At 56.0% G+C, this 18,480-nt stretch overlaps 2 protein-coding genes across 2 annotated transcripts; both read right to left on the bottom strand.

The window, feature by feature from the left end:
* Positions 1 to 591: 591 nt before the first annotated feature.
* On the bottom strand, positions 592 to 6,052 carry LOC144258199 (monocarboxylate transporter 13-like). Its single transcript, XM_077806605.1, has 4 exons — positions 5,848 to 6,052; positions 5,356 to 5,499; positions 2,751 to 3,518; positions 592 to 854 (listed from the first exon to the last, which is right to left on the bottom strand). Exons 1-4 carry the CDS (start codon positions 6,050 to 6,052, stop codon positions 592 to 594), a joined length of 1,380 nt encoding a protein of 459 aa, XP_077662731.1.
* Positions 6,053 to 7,764: 1,712 nt separating this feature from the next.
* LOC144258362 (monocarboxylate transporter 13-like) lies at positions 7,765 to 12,524 on the bottom strand. Its single transcript, XM_077806827.1, has 4 exons — positions 12,308 to 12,524; positions 11,955 to 12,098; positions 10,157 to 10,924; positions 7,765 to 7,919 (listed from the first exon to the last, which is right to left on the bottom strand). The coding sequence occupies exons 1-4, from the start codon at positions 12,522 to 12,524 to the stop codon at positions 7,765 to 7,767; spliced, it is 1,284 nt and encodes a 427-aa protein (XP_077662953.1).
* Between the last annotated feature and the right edge of the window lie 5,956 nt (positions 12,525 to 18,480).

Here is an 18,480-nt window from a genome sequence, read left to right on the forward strand (position 1 = left end):
TGAATTGGAGTGGCTCTGGATTCACACTGGTGGTATTGAGCTCAGTATCTGGCCCTTTTTGCACTGCAGCGACTCTGGATTTACACCGGTGGAATTGAGATCAAAGTCTGGTCCTTATAGCTTTTATTGATTGGGAGTGACTCTGGATTTACACCATTGAGTGAATTGGAGTGGCTCTGGATTCACACTGGTGGTACTGAGCTCAGTATTTGGCCCTTTTTGCACTGCAGCAACTCTGGATTTACACCAGTGGAATTGAGATCAAAGTCTGGTTCTTATAGCTTTTATTGATTGGGAGTGACTCTGGATTTGCACCATTGACTGAACTGGAATGACTCTGGATTTACACCAGTGGAACTGAGATGTGAATCTGGCTGTTACACTGAACTCTGGATTTACACTAGCATCACTGAGCTCAGAGTCTGGTCCTTATATTATTGTCCGAACTGGAGCCAGTCTGGATTTACACCATTAACTGAACTGGAGTTACTCTGGATTTACACCACTGGAATTGAGCTCGGAATCTAGCCTGCTGTGATTACCCTTCTCCCCCATTTCCAATGTCACTTCATCTCACTCCTCTCTAGGACGTTATTGTCCTGATTTAAGTGGGGACGGTTGTCCTGAGCCGTTCCCAGAGCTCAGCGCCCAGGGCTCCCTTGTGCAGGGGTGGTCTCCATTCTGGTGGGTTAAATTCCCAGCATCCTCTGGGTCACCTGACTGTTTGGGAGGAGAAGCAGTGGAACAGGAGCAAAAGTTTGGCACTGTAAAGAGGACCAGGCCCCCTGCCATGAGGAAAGTCCCAGATGCTATGAAAGAGACTGTGTAGCTCCCAGTCACATCCCTTAGGAAACCTAGTACACAAAAGAACACAAGTTATACCAATATTAGGGGTACCTAGAACCCAGCTTGCATCATTTTGTGACACCTACAATGTACCGAGTTGGAGTGGACTATAGTTTATATGGTATCGTGCATCTAGATCACACCATGTTATGCCAATCTAGAACCCAGCGTGCCTATTTGTGTTACCTAGAACGTGCGGAGTCAGAATAGACAACATCTTATGTGATTATGATGCATCTAGAACACAGCATGTTAAGCCTACCTGGAACCCAGAATGCATCATCTTTGTGCTACGTAGGACATATTAAGCTGGGGTTGACTATAGCTCATAGGCACTGCCTAGGATTCAACTACTTATGGCTACCTAGAACCCAGCATGCAGCCAACGGTAGGTATCTAAAATGCAGCAAGATTGGAATTGCGACAAAAGTCTCATGGGTAAAGTTAGGCACAACAATGGAGGCTATGAGCTATTTGTGACGAAGCGGGACTGTTCTTAATGTTTCCTCTGAATAGTGTGAGGGTACCTCAGTTTCCCCTAGGCAGTTCTTAAGTATCTAGGTGGGGGATGAGGGTGTATGATCGTTGCAGAGCCCTAGAGGGCAGGTGTGTGCAGGGGTCTGGACACAGAGAATGGCCGACACTCTGTTTCCTGGCAACTGATGGCCTGGGCCATTCCCCCCTGCAAGGTGAGAGCTAAAGGGTTGGAGAACAAAGGAATCAGGTCCCCTCCTGGCCCGGAAAGGGACAAAGCCCAGAGGAGGGGGGGCTGGAGAGACTTTCAGTTTGGGGCTGGCTGGGGACATGGAGTGAAGTGTAGACGGGGTTGTCTGGCTCACTGTCCCCCAAAATGGACCCAGCTGAGGGGTCCAGTTCTCTGCACCTACAAGCTCTGTGTTAGACCATGTTCCTGTCGTCTAATAAACCTTCTGTGTTACGGGCTGGCTGAGAGTCCCGTCTCACTGTGGAGTTGGGGGGCAGGACCCTCTGGCTTCCCCAGGACCCCACATGGGTGGACTCGCTGTGGGAAGCGCACGGAGGGGCAGAGGAGGCTGGAGGCTGCGGGGTCAGACCCAGGAAGGTGGAAGCCGTGTGAGCTGGGTGTCCTGCAGACAGGCTGCTCCCAGAAAGGAGACTGCCCCAGAGTCCTGCCTGGCTTCGTAGGGAGCAGTCCCAGAGCATCGCCCGGGGACTCCGTGACAGTATTCACGACCCAGCAAGGTTGTGATTTCTAGAACATAAGCTGGAGTAGTCACCAAGAGAGTTTGAGCCTGCAGTTGTGTGCAGGTTACAGGTTTAGGGCTCCCTGGAAAACACAAGTCTACCTAGAACGCAGAGCAGATCGAGTTCCAATTGCCTAGAAAGCTGGATTCAGGAGATGCCCATGACCCACAGTGTTAGAGCTACCTGGAACCGAGGGAATATAGTGTTCCAACTATCCAGAAAGCCAAGTACTGGAGTTGTCCTTAACCAATATGGTTACAGCTATCTTGAACCCAGGCCTTCTAGTGTTCAAATAATCTAGACAGCTGGGATGTGAAGTCATGTCTAGCACAGAGGGTTAGAGCTACCTAGAACCTAAGCATGTAGCATGCCAGTTACTCAGAAAGCCAGGTTCTAGAGCTGCCTACAGCCCATAGGGCTAGCACTACCTAGAATGTACAAATTTAGGGGTCTGTGAATGACGAAACCATGGCCCCTGCGGTGACCCCAAAGGTTAGAGGGTGGGTGAAATGGTACCCAGACTGAAGAGATCACCTACAACCTGGTTCCTGCTTGTGGGTCACCAGAACCTCCCTGGCCACTTCACACTGGCTGATCCATGACCGTGGAATGAGCAGCCAGGGGATGGGAGGTGCTTGCTGCCTAAAGTAGGGGGAGAAAGGCAAACTCCAAGACCTTACCAGATAACGGGGGGCCAGCCAGAGCCCCAAAACTCTCCAGTAGGTTTATGAGCCCAGTAGCTTCTGAGATCTGACCAGTCCTCACGATTTCCACCAGGCTGGAGAATTTCAGTGGGATAACGGCACCAGCTAAGAACCCATAGCAGATGTCAATGCACATCAGGATGGGATAGGTGTGCCCAAAGGGAACCAGGAGCAGCATGACGCCCGTCAGGAGGATCCAGAGAGTCAGGATGTGAAGGAGTCGGAAGGCCCTGCGGGCATCCAGCCAGCCAGCCACCAGGCGGCCACACAGATCGGTGGCACCCATCACGGACACGAGGCAGGCAGCCTGGTATTCGTCAAAGCCTATCTCGCGGGCGTGGGGCACTAGGTGGGCAAAGGGGACAAGGTAGCCCAAATTCATCAACAGGCCAGCTACAGCAAAGGTCAGGAAAGGCCGACTGGCAAGCAAAGCCAAGCCAAACAGGGAGGACAGCTTCGCCAGCCACGACCTCTGTGGGGCTGGTGCCAGAGCCAAGTCCTCTGCCAGGGCCAGCGGGCGGAGGAGGGTGCCACATGCCACCAGGTGGAAGGTCAGGCCCGCCACAATCATGAGCCCTCCACGCCAGCCATAGGAGTCCACCAGGAACTGGAAGAGGGGGGAGAAAGCCAGCGAGGACAACCCAGGTGCAGAGAAGGCCACAGCGATGGCCAGCGCCCGGCGTCGTTTGAAGTAACGGGCAAGCATGGCCACTGAAGGGGCAAAGACTAGCGCGCCACCGAAGCCTGCAAGAGAGGTGGGGAACTGGGGTTATGGGGGTTGGATAGGTGGGCTCTCCTGCTTCGAGCCAGGAGATTGTGCTACTTAGAATGGTTTGAGTCGGAGTCGACTACAGCTTGTATGGATGCGTCTAGGATGCACCATGCTGAGCCAGCGTAGAACCCCGCATGAATCCTGTTTGTGCGACCTAGAACGTCTGGAGCTGGAGTAGACTACAGTGTATAGGCCTAGGACACATCTAGAACGCACCATGCTATGCCAACCTAGAACCCACCATGAATCCTGTTTGTGCGACCTAGAACATCTGGAGCTGGAGTAGACTATAGTGTATAGGCCTAGGGCGCATCTAGAATGCACCATGCTATGCCAACTTGGAACCCACCATGAATCCTGTTTGTGTGACCTAGAACATCTGGAGCTGGAGTAGACTACAGCTTACAGGGCTAGGATGCATCTGGAGCACACTGTGTTAAGACAAACCTAGAACTAGGTGTGACGATGTGACGCAGCAGGGAGGGGGGAGTGTTGACCTGGGAATGTGCCCTGGGCATGGGAGACCTGAGAGCCTGTCACCTGAGCCGGGAGGGGGAGGGGGAGGTAACACCTCTGCCCAGGAACGAGAAGACAGGCTGCAGGTGAGAGCCTGCTGGGGGAGTTTAGTTTCAGTTTGGGCTGGGTGGAGGAACACAGGGAACCCCAGGGCTGGGGTCTAAGCTCCCTGCTCCCCCAGAAGGACTTGACTGAGGGGTCCTGGGTGTACCCACAAGCTCTGTTTTGGACTGTGTTCCTGTTGTCCAATAAACCTTCTGTTTTACTGGCTGGCTGAGAGTCTCAGTGAATCCCAGGAAGAGGGGTGCAGGGCCTGGACTCCCCCAAACTCCGTGATACTAGGCATGACTCCTGTCTGTGCTACCTAGAACCTACTGAATTGAAGTAGACTCCAGCTTGTACAGCTATCGTGCATCTGGAATGGCCCATGTTAAGCCAACCTAGAACCCATCGTGGATCCTGTTTGTGCTACCTAGAACATATTGGAGTTGTGAAAATGCAGCTCAGATTACACCACAATGGTCGATGGATCTGTGTTGATTTCGCATTGGGGCGTGTGTGTGGCATGAAAACCTCCCCCCAAATTAGAACATTCTCATTTTGTCAGGTCCAAATTTCCTTCAACTTTGTTTCCAAACGTGCTCGAAATCAGAACATGCAAAGCTGAGATTGGTTCAAACTTTTCGATGCACCGCAAACTTCGACAAATGTCAGTTCTGACCCAAAATGCACAGCCCTCCTTCCCCCCCCCCACCCCTGCATCGGTCGGGAATTGCCCGCACACCAAAACCCCCATGTCCTCCCTCGCATTATCCGGACACCGGAGGCTACTGGGGAGGAGGGAGTGGAGCGGAGATTTCACAGCTCATTGGGCGGGATCAGCCCTTTGGTATAGTGAAGGCTGGAGCCTCAAAGCTCGAGATCCTCGGTGCGCTGGGATTGGGACCAGGGTTTGCTGATCTAGAACCCGGTTTGCTGTTCTAGAATCTGGTTCTCCAGATCCTTCATTATAGAAGGTTCTAAGCTACAGCCAAGGGCCAGTCAATCCTCACTGCCCAAGCCCAGAGCATCCTTCTGTCCAGATTTTACCCAGAATGCCTTGCTTCCAGGAAGAGGCCTGTGCAATGGGCTAGACTCCCATGGTGCACTGGGGCTACCCAGAATCCCTTGCTCCTGGTCTTGGGTGAGGAGGGTCCCAGAGTGCACTGGGTTACCCAGAAGCCCTTGCTCCCAGCCTTGAGCGAGGATACTCCCAGAAGGCACTGAGGCAGGGGGGGTTCAGGGGAGACCTACCTGAGAGCAGCCCGATGCTCAGGTACAGGTGCGTCAGGCTGGTGGCGAAGGACGCCAGGAACATGCCCAGCCCCAAGAGGATGCCCCCGGCCATCACCACGGGGCGCGTGCCATACTGGGTGCTGAGGGCAGTGCCCACCGGACCTGCAAGGGGCAGCAGAGGGATACCGGTCGGGCCCCGTTACCCTGCGATGCAGCTGACTCTGGGGGAGGAGTGGAGGTATGTGGAGCTCAGAGCACCCTCCTGTCCTGGAGGATGGTGCAATAAGTGGGGTTGGGAGAATCCCAGTGAAAAACAGCCGCCCTGCCCAAGAGGTGGGCGCTTCTCAGCGCCGGGCGAGGGGTCCCTGTATAACCAGCCGCCCCACCCCAGAGGTGGTCGCATCTCAGCACCAGGTGAGGGGTCCCTGTGTAACCAGCCGCCCCGCCGGGCAAGGGATGAGACGTTCTGGTTAAAGCGGGGAGGGAGAAGGCCGGAGAGTCGATACTCACTAGCAAACAGCAGGATGGCTATTGTGATGGACGTGACCCAGGACACGCGCCCCGCCGGCTCCCCGAAGTGCCCCACAAACTCCACGAAGAAGACCCCGAAGGAGCGGATCACCCCGAAAATCAGCCCTGACTCCAGGAAGACTGCCAGGGCCACTAGCCAGCCCCAGCCCCCATCGGGGGGCTCCGAGAGGACGGGGCGCTCCATGGAGATTCAGTGCAGAGTGCCGGAGGCGAGTCTGGCATAATCAGCTGCCTCACTCCTCCCCAGAGGGGGTAGCCCCTTGGTGCTGGGTGAGCAATCTCTGTGTAACATTGCTGTGTGGCTGATCAATCTGCTCCACCCCAGAGGTGACTCCACGATGAACGGTCCCCGGGCAGCGCAGCAGGGGGGTTGGGCCATGAATCAGCAGCCATGCCCTACGCCAGAGGTGGCTGCATCCCAGCGAGTGCCCTGCAGAATGACCCTGAGGCTGTTAACCTCGGGGTGGGTGAGGCTGCACAGAGGCCCCCCTCGACCCTCTCCCGGCTCCGGGGACCCGGCAAACAGCAGCAGGGTGCCTGGCACCAGACGGCAACCCGGGTCTCAAAGGTTGGGCTTTCTTATCAGTGAATTGTGAGGCGAAGTCCGCAGCTGAGAGGAGGCGTCTAATGGCAGCCCCACCCTTCCCCCCACCCCATGTGTTGCTAGGCTATGAACCCCATCAGTCTGGCCCTGGTGGGTGTGGGAGAAAACTGGGGGCAGCTGGTTAGCCAGGGACCCCTCGCCCGGCACTGAGATGCGGCCACCTCTGGAGCAGGGCAGCTGGTTACACAGGGATCCCTCACCCAGCACTGAGATGCGGCCACCTCTGGGGTGGGGCGGCTGGTTATACAGGGATCCCTCACCCAGCACTGAGATGCGGCCACCTCTGGGGTGGGGCGGCTGGTTATACAGGGGCCCTTCACCTAGTGCTGAGATGCAGCCACTGCTGGGGCAAGGCAGCACCAGGTAGAACCAGTACCAGGTGAGGGATCCCTGGATAACCAGCCGCCCCGTCCCAGAGGCGGCCATATCTCAGCGCCGGGCGAGGGGTCCTTGTATAAATATCTGTGGAGCTCGGCTGACACGGAGCTGGCTCCCCCCTCTCTCCAGCCTCCCTGGAAGGCTGTGGCCAGTTCTGCGGGGGACACGCGTCACGAAAGCCATTCAGGGTGTGCAACTCCAGGGGAAGGAAGCCGAGCTAGTCAAGGCATCACATTTCTGCCATCAACTTTTGAGCTAGAGACCCTCACCACAGAGGGTCTGGCAGAGTCGCCGTGTGTCCCTCTCCCCACTTAGTTTGTTTTCCAATCTCCCCCTAAATCAACAGGGTTCTAGCTATCAATGCCTCGACCGTGCCCTGAAAGTTTGGAACCGATCGGCCGGGGCGGCCGGTTGCGACTGTGTTACGCACAGACAGACAGAGAAACGCGGTCAAAGGGAGGGGACGACCTTCACTAGCTCGGCCAATCAAGCGCAAATTTTTCATGGGGAGGGCGATTAACCAGGGGGGCCAATTTCCCCTGGAGTGGTGGTGTCTTCTCCATCACACGTGTCCTTTTAAATCAAGACTGCTAGCTCGACCATCAGATATGGGCTGTAGGCAGGAATGGCTGGAGTTCTCTGTGCCATGCAGAAGGTCAGACTAGGGGACCATTGGGGTCCTTTCTAGCCTGAAAGATCTAGGATGCTTTGGACACCAGTTTGCAAAGAGGAGTGAATCTGGACTGGGTAGCTTCCTCCTTCTATCTCTTATGCATCCTCCAACCGTCTTACGATGGTCAGCGAAGAAGCAGACACCTATCGGCTGGCTCTGTATACAGTACTCGCTGCTCTGCCTCCTGCTGACCTCTCACTTCTGATCTGGCTCTCTGGGACAACCCCCAGGAGCTAAAGTCTCAGGGGTCTCCCCTGGTCTCCTCCTCAGTTGTTGAGTCCATGGGGCAGGAGAAATAATTTGGCAGGGCAAAAAGGAGCAAACTTCCAGCGAGGAGGAAAGTCCCTGCTACAATGAAAGAGGCTGTGTAGTCCCCAGTCATGTCCCGCAGCCAACCTAGAACATACAATGCTTTGGGTTACCGAGAGCACACGGCGTGTGTCACCTAGAACCTGGAGCATCTAATTATTTAGACATGCTAGAACATACAAGTCTTTGTGTTATCTAGAATGCACTACATGTTACCTGGAACCCAGAATATCTAATTCTCTAGACATCCCAGAACATATGTGGCTTTGAGTTATCTAGAGTGTACAATATGCATTACCTAGAACCCAAAATGCCTCATTGCCTAGACATCCTGCACGGATTATCTAGAAAGTACTGTATGTGTCACCTAAGTCACAGAACATCTTGGTGTCTAGACAGACTAGATGGTACGAAGTGATGGGTTACCTAGAAAGTACTGAAAGGGCTACCTAGAACCCCAAAGCCTGGTGGTTTGGACAGCCTAGAACATATCTGCTTGACAGTCTCATGGGACTAGGCAGACCACAGTCATGGATTATCTCAAACACATTTTCAGTGATACTTAGACTCCAGAATACCATATTCTATACATATCCTGATGTTGTCTCTTGTCTTATATTTAGATGGTAAGGGCTTTGGGGGAAGGACCATCTGTGATGAAGTGGGACTGTTCTTAATGTTTCCTCTGAACAGTGTGGGGGTGCCTCAGTTTCCCCTAGGCAGTTTTTAAGTATCTAGTTGGTGGGATAAGGAGGTATGGTCATTGCAGAGCCCTAGAGGGCAGGTGTGTGCAGGGGTCTGGTCGCAGAGGATGGCCAACACCCTGTTTCCTGGCAACTGATGGCCTGGGCCCTTCCCCCCTGCAAGGTGAGAGCTAAAGGGTTGAAGAACAAAGGAATCCAGTGACCTCCTGGCCCGGAGAGGGACAAAGCCCAGAGAGGAGGGGCTGGAGGGAGTTTCAGTTTGGGGCTGGCTGGAGACACGGAGTGAAGGGCAGACGTGGTTGTCTGGCTCACTGTCCCCCAAAATGGACCCGGCTGAGGGGTCCGGTTCTCTGCACCTACAAGCTCTGTGTTAGACCATGTTCCTGTCGTCTAATAAACCTCTGTTTTACTGGCTGGCTGAGAGTCACGTCTGACTGCGGAGTTGGGGGGCAGGACCCTCTGGCTTCCCCAGGACCCTGCCTGGGCGGACTCGCTGTGGGAAGCGCACGGAGGGGCAGAGGATGCCGAATGCACCGAGGTCAGACCCAGGAAGGTGGAAGCTGTGTGAGCTGGGTGTCCTGCAGACAGGCTGCTCCCAGAAAGGAGACTGCCCCAGAGTCCTGCCTGGCTTCGTAGGGAGCAGTTCCAGAGCATCGCCCGGGGACTCCGTGACACCATCTTTGGATTCTATATGGCACCTACCACAATCGAGTTCCAGTCCATGACAAGGGCTCCTATGTCTAAAGTAATCAATCACTAATAATGTTCTAGCTAGCTGGCCTACATCAGGCATTAGCCTACATGATTTCAGGCTACATAGGCCCACATGCGTTTATTGGCTACCTAGAACCCATACTTAGAACCCAGAATGCCACGATTTAGTTCTCAGGATTGGAGTCATCTTTAGATCATATGATTAGGGCTTTTTAGAGTTGTTAGAGCTACCTAGGACCTGGCGTGCCACAGCCTAGCACCCAGGATTGGCATCCCCGTTCGACCATATTCCTAGGGCTATTTAGACAATGGGAGGCTTTGGGTGACCTAGAACATGTTGTTCAACTAGAACCCAGGTCTTCCGAGTCCCAGGCCAGGACCTCGTTCTGGGGGAAGGTTTAATTCTGGGGGTTACCTGTAATTAATGGGTCACCTTCCTTTTTGTTTCCCTCCCTCCCTACAGCCCTCTCTATGAAGCTAGATTGATGAATTCATGCAAGAAAGGCTTAGAACTTGTGGGAGTGGGTGTCCACCCCCACACAAGACTGGAAGGGGTGATGGTGGCCAAGTAGGGACTCTAGGGGGTAGTCCATAGTTGTTCCCTGGGAGGAGGGAATTGGGAGGCTGGCGAACCCAGAGATGGGGGAGAGGGGGAAGCCAGGATGTAGGGCAGTGACTGGAGAGCCTGTGAGCTGGAACCCAGAGTAGAGGGCAGGCCCGGGTTCCCCTACCAGCCCCTGGGGACGTGTCAGAGACCAGGCAAAGGACGGTGGGCTGCCTGGGACCACTTGTCAGGAAAGACTTTTATCTGCCTCCTTCCTCAATTTCTCCTGGCAGCAACCGTTCCAAATACTGGGTCCAAAAGGGACGGGGCAGCCCAGTGGGAAAGAGAACCTGGTTCCTTACCGGACAGAGGGGCCCCCACGAGGGAGCCAGCACTTTCCAGCATTTGCATGAGCCCAATCCCCTCCATGATGTGCCCCGTTCCCACGATCTCTGCCAGGCCGGAGAACTGGAGAGGCACCAGGGCGCCGGCGAAGAAGCCGTAGCAGATGCAGAGGCCCATCAGGAGGGAGTAGCTCTGCCCCAGGGGCACCAGCATCATGGAGAGGCCCGTCAGGATGGTCCAGAGGGTCAGGCTGTGGACCAGGCGGATGGCGAAGTGGTCGGCCAGCCAGCCGCCCACCACACGGCCGCACAGGTCGGCCACGGCGGCCGAGGACAGGAGGAAGGCGGCTCGGTATTCGTCGAAGCCCAGCTCCCGGGCGTGGGGCACCAGGTGGACATAGGGCACGTAGTAGCCGGCGTCCACCAAGATGAAGGCCGCAGAGAACAGGAGGAAGGGCCTGTGGCAGGCCAGGCGTGGCCGGCAGAAGGAGGAGAAGGCCGGCAGCTGCAGCCACCCCGCCTCCGGCACGGATGCCTTGTTGCCCTCCAGCTCCAACGGCCGCAGCAGGGCCCCGGCGGCCACCAGGTTGAAGGAGATGCCGGCCACCACCAGGAGGGCCCCCCGCCAGGCGTAGGTGTCCACCAGCAGCTGGAAGAGTGGGGAGAAGGCGAAGGAGGCCAGGCCTGCCCCCGAGACAGCCAGGCCCGTGGCGAAGGCCCGGCGCTTGCCGAAGTACCGGGCCACAGAAGCCACGGAAGGGGTGAAGACCAAGGCCCAGCCCAGTCCTGCGGGGGGGGAAGGAAAGGGAACTAGTGACCAAAACCAGGATTGGTGGGTCTGATCTGGGGATGGGGCAGGTAGGACACCAGGCTGAATGGAGCATTCTAGATAACGCAAAGCATTGTATGTTCTAGGATGTCTAAACAATTAGATACTCTGGGGTCTAGGTGACACATGCCGTGTGCTCTAGGTAACCCAAAGCATTGTATGTTCTAGGTTGGCTGCAGGACATGACTGGGGAGAAAGAGCCATTGTCCCTTTAGCATCTGGCCTGGGGGTGGGAGAGTCATGAGCAATTAGAGACACGTCATCTCAAGCCATGCTGGCTGGGTCTGGGATGGGGGGAGGGGAAGTCCTGGTGAAGCCCGTGAGTAGGGGGTTCTAGGTGCCAGCTGCCATTGTGCTGGGTTCTAGATCACTGCTCTGGCCCTTGCTCTAGCTTGCCGGAGCTGTGGCGGGGAAGGAACTGGGTGAAATGGACTGGCCTGAGCTAGGCAGGAAATTGGCCTTGCGACGATCTAGGCCACGCTCGTGAGCATGGAGATCTGGGCTAGAGCAACTATGGATGATCCAGAGCAGAGGGTTCTAGAGCTCAGAAGGGGCAGCAGAGTCTGGGCCATGGGCACCACACTCAAGAACCAAGGCCGTGGGAGGTGTGGGTGTGGGTGTGATTTTCCACTGCTTCGTGTGCCATGGTCTAGCTCGACCACCGGATATGGGCTGGAAGGAGGAGTAGGCAGCAGGGATGGTGCAGGAGGCCAGATTGGATGGTCCCCTCCTGGTCTTAATGTCTAGGACCCATCTGGGAGAAGGAATGGCTGGAGAACCCTAAAAGAAACCCCCCCCCACCCCCCCGGTCCCAGGACCCTAACCTGAGGACACAGATGCCTGGATTTTACCCAGGAGCCCCTGCTCCCTGGGCAACTATAACTAGACCATGGTGCACTGAGTTACCCAGAAGCCCTTGCTCCCAGCCTTGAACGAGGATACTCCCAGAGGGCACTGAGGCGGGGGGAAGGCTCGGGGGGGACCTACCTGAGAGCAGCCCGATGCTCAGGTACAGGTGGGTCAGGCTGGTGGCGAAGGACGCCAGGAACATGCCCAGCCCCGAGAGGACACCCCCGGCCATCACCACGGGGCGGGCGCCATACTGGGTGCTGAGGGCGCTGCCCACCGGACCTGCAGGGGGCAGCAGAGAGACATGGGGCAGGCCCTGTTACCCTGCGATGCAGCTGACTCTGGGGGAGGAGTGGCGTTGTGGGGGAGCTCTGGGCTTCCCCCAGCAGGGGCTCTTTGGGGAGCAGTGGCTGGGGGAGGGGGGCTCCCAGCTACTCCACTTCTGTCCCTGAGATCTTAGCCCCCCACCCACGCCGGGGTCCCTCACTCACCCCCCAGCTGCTGCACGCTGATCCCGATGGAGGTCACCCATGAGACGCGCCCCGCCAGCTCCCCGAAGTACCCCACAAACTCCATGAAGAAGACGCCGAAGGAGCGGATCACCCCGAAAACCAGCGCTGACTGGAGGAAGCCGGCTAGCACCACCATCCAGCCCCAGCCCCCATCAGGGGGTTCAGGGCATGCAAGTTCTGCCATGGGGTCCCCCATCGCTGTTCCCTGGAGACAGGAGATCAGAAGTTGCTGGGGGCTGGGGTGGAAAAACAAACCAGCTGAAGGGAAAGAGATGAGGGTCAGTCCATGAACTTTGATGCTGTGGATCCTCTGGCAAGCTAGTCTCCTCAATTCCTGAGACGCAGCTGGGGAAACTGAGGCACAGGGAGACAAAGGCTCCTGCCAGCAACTTACTAGCACAGCTGATGAGACAAGGCAGGAGTCCTGGCTTCCAGCCTCCTCCCCCACCCCCGCTACATCCCGCTCCCCTTGCTGGGTTAGAACCCAGGAGTCCTGGCTCCCAGTATCCCCCCTGCTCTAACCACTACACCCCACTCCCCTCCTAGAGTCCTGGCTTCCAGCTCCCCCTGCTCTAACCATCAGACCCAGCTCCTATCCCGGAGCCAAGGATAGAACCCAGGAGTCCTGGCTTCCATCCCCCAGCTGCTCTAACCACCAGATCCTGCTCCCCTCCCAGAGTCGGTGAGAGAACCCAGCAGTCCTGGCTCCCAGCCCGCCGCTGCTTTAACCCACCAGCCCCCACTTCCCTCCCAGAGTCAAAGAGAGAACCCAGGAGTCCTGGCTTCCATTCCCCCCTGCTCTAACCACCAGCCCCCATTTCCCTCCCAGAGCCAGGGAGAGAACCCAGGAGTCCTGGCTCCCAGCTACCTCTGGGTCTGCGCTGAGCTCTGGGAGTCCCAGGAGTGCCAGGGACAGGCTGGGGGCCGGGGGCTGCAGGCCGTGTCCGAGGGGGGGACGACTCGGATCACACGGCAAATAGGGGGGGCAAAGTCCACTTTGTGTCCTCAAGAATTTCCTTCCGCTCCCCCGCCCCCCAGCCAGGCCACTGGCTCCTTCCCCCTCCCCCTTCGCTTTAAGACAGTGGTTCTCAAACGGTGGGTCGGGACCCCCATTTGAATGGGCCGGCCAGACCTGGCTGAGAGTTGCTGGGACCCCGGGCCGAAGCCTGAGCCCCACCGCCCGGGCCCCAAGCCCTCAGGCTTCTGCTTTGTTCCCCCTGCCCGGGGCAGTGGGAGTCGAGCTTAGGCTTCGGTCCCCATTCCTGGGGTCATGTCGTCATTTTTGTTGTCAGAAAGGGGGCACAGTGAAGTCTGAGAACCCCCTGCTTTAAGGGCAGGACTGAGACAACTATGGGTCTTGAGAAGGAATGTACCTGGGGCACTGCCAGGAATCCTGGGTTCTCTCCCTGGCTCTGGGAGGGGAGTGGGGGCTAGTGGTTAGAGCGGGGGGGCTGGGAGCCAGGACTCCTGGGTTCTCTCCCCAGCTCTGGGAAGGGAGTGGGGGCTGGTGGGTTAGGGCTGGAAGCCAGGACTCCTGGGTTGTCTCCCTGGCTCTGGGAGGGGAGCGGGGGCTAGTGGTAAAAGGGGGGGGTTGGGAGCCAGGACTCCTGGGTTCTCTCCCCAGCTCTGGGAAGGGAGTGGGGGCTGGTGGGTTAGGGCTGGAAGCCAGGACTCCTGGGTTGTCTCCCTGGCTCTGGGAGGGGAGTGGGGGCTAGTGGTTAGAGTGGGGGGGCTGGGAGCCAGGACTCCTGGGTTCTCTCCCCAGCTCTGGGAAGGGAGTGGGGGCTGGTGGGTTAGGGCTGGAAGCCAGGACTCCTGGGTTGTCTCCCTGGCTCTGGGAGGGGAGTGGGGGCTAGTGGTTAGAGCAGCCGGGTGGGGCTGGGATATCATCTGCTATTTTGTTACCCAGTTTTGAGAGATCCTTTTGTAACTCTTCGCAGTCTGCTTGGGACTTAACTATCTTGAGTCGTTTTGTGTCATCGGCCAAGTTTGCCACCTCACTGGGTACCCCTTTTCCCAGATCATCCCCACTCTCCCCAGCTGCCACTCTGCCATCGCCTCTCCCGGTCCTTCTGCAATTTCCATTTCAGCTCCACCTCCAAGCGTCTCAGCTCCACCGAAGGGCCGTGAAGATCCCCCGCTGGTCGGGGAGGTGGATCCCGGGGCTGCCTGGCTGCTCCCAGCCTCTCCCCGGGCCCCAGCTCGCTCGGGAACTGGTGCAGGGCCTGGGGCCGCCTGGTGGTTCCCAGCCTCTCTCGCGGCCTCAGCTGAGTCAGGAACCGGCTCCTTGGCGCGATCCTCCTCTTCCAACCGAGGAATCAGCTGTGCCTCAGTGAGCTTTCCAGTGGGCAGCCCTCTCTCCTTGCACAGGTCTACAATGTCCTTCTCAAGGAGATGGTGATAGGCCATCTCCTCGCTGTTCCCACGTGCTCACGGACTCACAGGCCTGTGCTCTCAGCTCCCCCCGCTCCCTGGGAAGAATCGACAGCCCTTCTCGGGGGTCTACTCTCTCTCGGGGTTAAGTCGTAGGCTCCTCCGCCTCCTGGAATTGCACCTCTCGGAGCCTCCAGCCCGCCCGTCTCCCGCTAATCCCCCTTCGTTTTACTGCTCTCCAGTCACTTACTGCGGGATGCTCCAACCACGGGGTGCAGTTTATCCCACTGCTGACACCAGTTGTCACCGAGTCAAGGCTCTGGAACTGCTCCCTACGAAGCCAGGCAGGACTCCAGGGAACCTCCTCTCTCTGAGCAGACTGTCTCCAGGGCAAGAAGCTCACACAGCTTCCACCTTCCTGGGTCTGACCTCGGCGCATTCAGCATCCTCTGCCCCTCCGTGCGCTTCCCACAGCGAGTCTGCCCAGGCGGAGTCCTGGGGGGGCCAGAGGGTCCTGCCACCCAACTCCGCAGTCAGACGGGACTCTCCGCCAGCCAGTAAAACAGAGGTTTATTAGACGACAGGAACATGGTCTAAACCAGAGCTTGTAGGTGCAGAGAACAGGACCCCTCAGCTGGTCCATTTTGGGGCCAGGGAGCCAGACAATCACGTCTGCCCTTCACTCCATGTCTCCGCCAGCCTCAAACTGAAACTCCCTCCAGCCCCCCCTCCTCTGGGCTTTGTCCCTTTCTGGGGCCAGGAGGGCACCGGATTCCTTTGTTCTCCAACCCTTTAGCTCTCACCTTGCAGGGGGGAAGGGCCAGGCCACCAGTTGCCAGGAAACAGGGTGTCGGCCATTGTCTGTGTCTAGACCCCTGCACACACCTGCCCTCTAGGGCTCTGCAATGATCATACACCCTTATCCCACCACCTAGATATCTAAGAACTGCATAGGGGAAACTGAGGCACCCCCACACTATTCAGAGGAAACATTAAGAACAGCCCCACTTCGTCACAAAGTCTGACCTTAAAAACTTCTAAGGAAGGAGATTCCACCACCTCCCTTGGGAACCCATTCCAGTGCTTCACCACCCTCCTCGTGAAAAAGTTTTTCCTAATATCCAACCTAAACCTCCCCCACTGCAACTTGAGACCTTTACTCCTTGTTCTGTCATCTGCCACCACTGAGAACAGCCGAGCTCCATCCTCTGTGGAACCCCCTTCAGGCAGTTGAAGGCTGCGATCAAATCCCCCCTCATTCTTCTCTTCTGCAGACTAAACAACCCCAGTTCCCTCACCCTCTCCTCATAAGTCATGTGCCCCAGCCCCCTGATCATTTTTGTTGCCCTCCGCTGGACTCTCTCCAATTTGTCCACCTCCTTTCCATAGTGGGGGTCCCAAAACTGGACTCAATACTCCAGGTGTGGCCTCACCAGTGATGAGTAGAGGGGAATAATCACTTCCCTCCATCTGCTGGTGATGCTCCTACTGATGCATGGAAGTGACATCATCATGGTTATTCTTCACTGACTGTCTGCCCAAAGGGGATGCTTGGAAACACCCAAGAAACCGGGACTGAACCGGAGAAGGGTTTGATCTGTTTGCTGTCCCTTAGAATCACTTCACATCTATCTTTTGTAATTAATAAATTTGTTTTTGTTTTGTCTGAAACCAGTGTGTGGGAGTCATAAGGGGGAGGTTTAGGTTGGATATTAGGAAAAACTTTTTCACTAGGAGGGTGGTGAAACACTGGAATGCGTTACCTAGGGAGGTGGTGAGATCTCCTTCCTTAGATATTTTTAAGGTCAGGTTGACAAAGCCCTGGCTGGGATGATTTAGTTGGGGTTGGTCCTGCTTTGAGCAGGGGGTTGGACTAGATGACCTCCTGCGGTCCTTTCCAACCCTGAAATTCTATGATAACGAGGGATGGAAAGCTGTGAATATTTCCTCTCCACATTGAGAGAGGGGGTGAATTTCATGAGCTTATGCTGTGCAGTTCCCTGTGCAGTGCAGGACGGTATAATTTTGGGTTTTGAGTATCTGGGCACTTCCTTAGCTGAAGCTTTCCCATGCAGGGGCTGGTCAGAAAGCCTGTTGACACGTTACCACCACTGGCTGTGTCCCTACCTGAATGTGCGCTGGTGAAAGTGTGAGACCAAGAGCGTGTCTGTAGCTTGTCACAGCAGTACAGTGTGAAGGGAGCCCCGGCTGGTGGATCAGGCGGGTACCATAGTTCCGGAGGGAAAACCTGTCACACCCACCCCTTAGGCATTGGTGCAGAACTAAGGGAAACTGAGGCACACACTGTGTAAAACTCACATGCAACATAACAAGGTGAAAAGCCTCACTTCGTCACACCGAGTTATGGTGTTCCTCCTAAGTTTAAAAGGGTCTGAACTTAGGAAAGCCCATAGATCAACCTGCTTTAACACATCATCTATGTTAAAGGTCGCAGACCTTATGTTTTAGCTCATAACATCTATCTAGCTGAAAAGTCCCCAACATATGTATGCCAACTTCACCTTAGCTCAACATACAGGGTGTGGGCTGCAGGTCCCTTGTGTTACAGCCAAAATATACTCTAATATAAACCTATAATAATCAAACAAATAATCAAACCCGTAAGAAAATAAGAAGCAATATATAGGCAAGCAAGCTGGGTAGCCTTTGATGTATCTCATGTACCTGTTATGTTCGTCAGTTTGTTGCCAGGACACCTCCGTGGTTGACACATGTCACGAAGTGGGAATGTTCTTAATGTTTTCTCTGAATGCTGTGTGGGTGCCTCAGTTTCCCCTAGGCAGTTCTTAAGTATCTAGGTGGTGGGATAAGGGTGTGTGATTGTTGCAGACACCCGGTCTCCTGGCAACTGATGGCCTGCAAGGTGCCAACTGAAGGTGTTGGAGAACAAAGAGATCTGGTGGCCTCCTTGCCTGGAAAAGAGACAAAGGCCAGAGGAGGGGCTGGAGGGGGTTTCAGTATGGAGCTAGCTGGGGAAACAGAGGGAGGCCCAGACCCTGGGTCTGGGCTCCCGACCCCCCAAGATGGACCTGACTGAGGGGGTCCTGCTTTCTGTACCTACAAGCTCTGCTTTGGACTGTATTCCTGTCGTCTAATAAACCTTCTGGTTTACTGGCTGGCAGTCAATATAATAAAGGCAAGCTAGCCCACTGGCTATAGTCGCAGTGAATAGAACGAAAGGCAAACAACATCTCTGGAGCCTTTCGAAAAAATTGGCATAACATTAACCATCCGCCAGCCATCTGGTACCGAAGCTGATTTCACGATTACAGACGACAGTTAGCCCTGGTCTACGAGTTTAGGCCGACTTTAGCAGCATTAGATCCATTTAACCCTGCACACGTCCACACGACCAAGCCTGTTTTGTCGACATCCCTTGGCCCGCGCTGCTTCCCGCAGCCCCCTTTGGCTTGGAATGGCGAACCGCGGCCAGTGGGAGCCGTGATCGGCCGAACCTGAAGATGCAGCAGGTAAACAAAGCGGCCTGGCCTGCCAGACGGCTTACCCTGCCGTGCCGCGTGCCAAAGGTTGCCGATCCCTGGTAATGCAAGGAGGCATTCAGTGGCAGAGACCAGGAAAGAATTAAGTGAGCATGAAGAGCGGAGGCAGGACACAATGCTGAGGCTAATGGGGGAGCAAACGGACGTGATGAAGCATCTGGTGGAGCTGCAGGAAAGCCAACAAGAGCACAGACCCCAGCTGCATCCATTGTATAACTGCCTGATCTCCTCCCCATGTTCCATAGCCTCCTCACCCAG

The sequence above is a fragment of the Eretmochelys imbricata genome, chromosome 28 (genome assembly GCF_965152235.1).
Source record: "Eretmochelys imbricata isolate rEreImb1 chromosome 28, rEreImb1.hap1, whole genome shotgun sequence".
NCBI lineage: Eukaryota > Metazoa > Chordata > Testudines > Cheloniidae > Eretmochelys > Eretmochelys imbricata.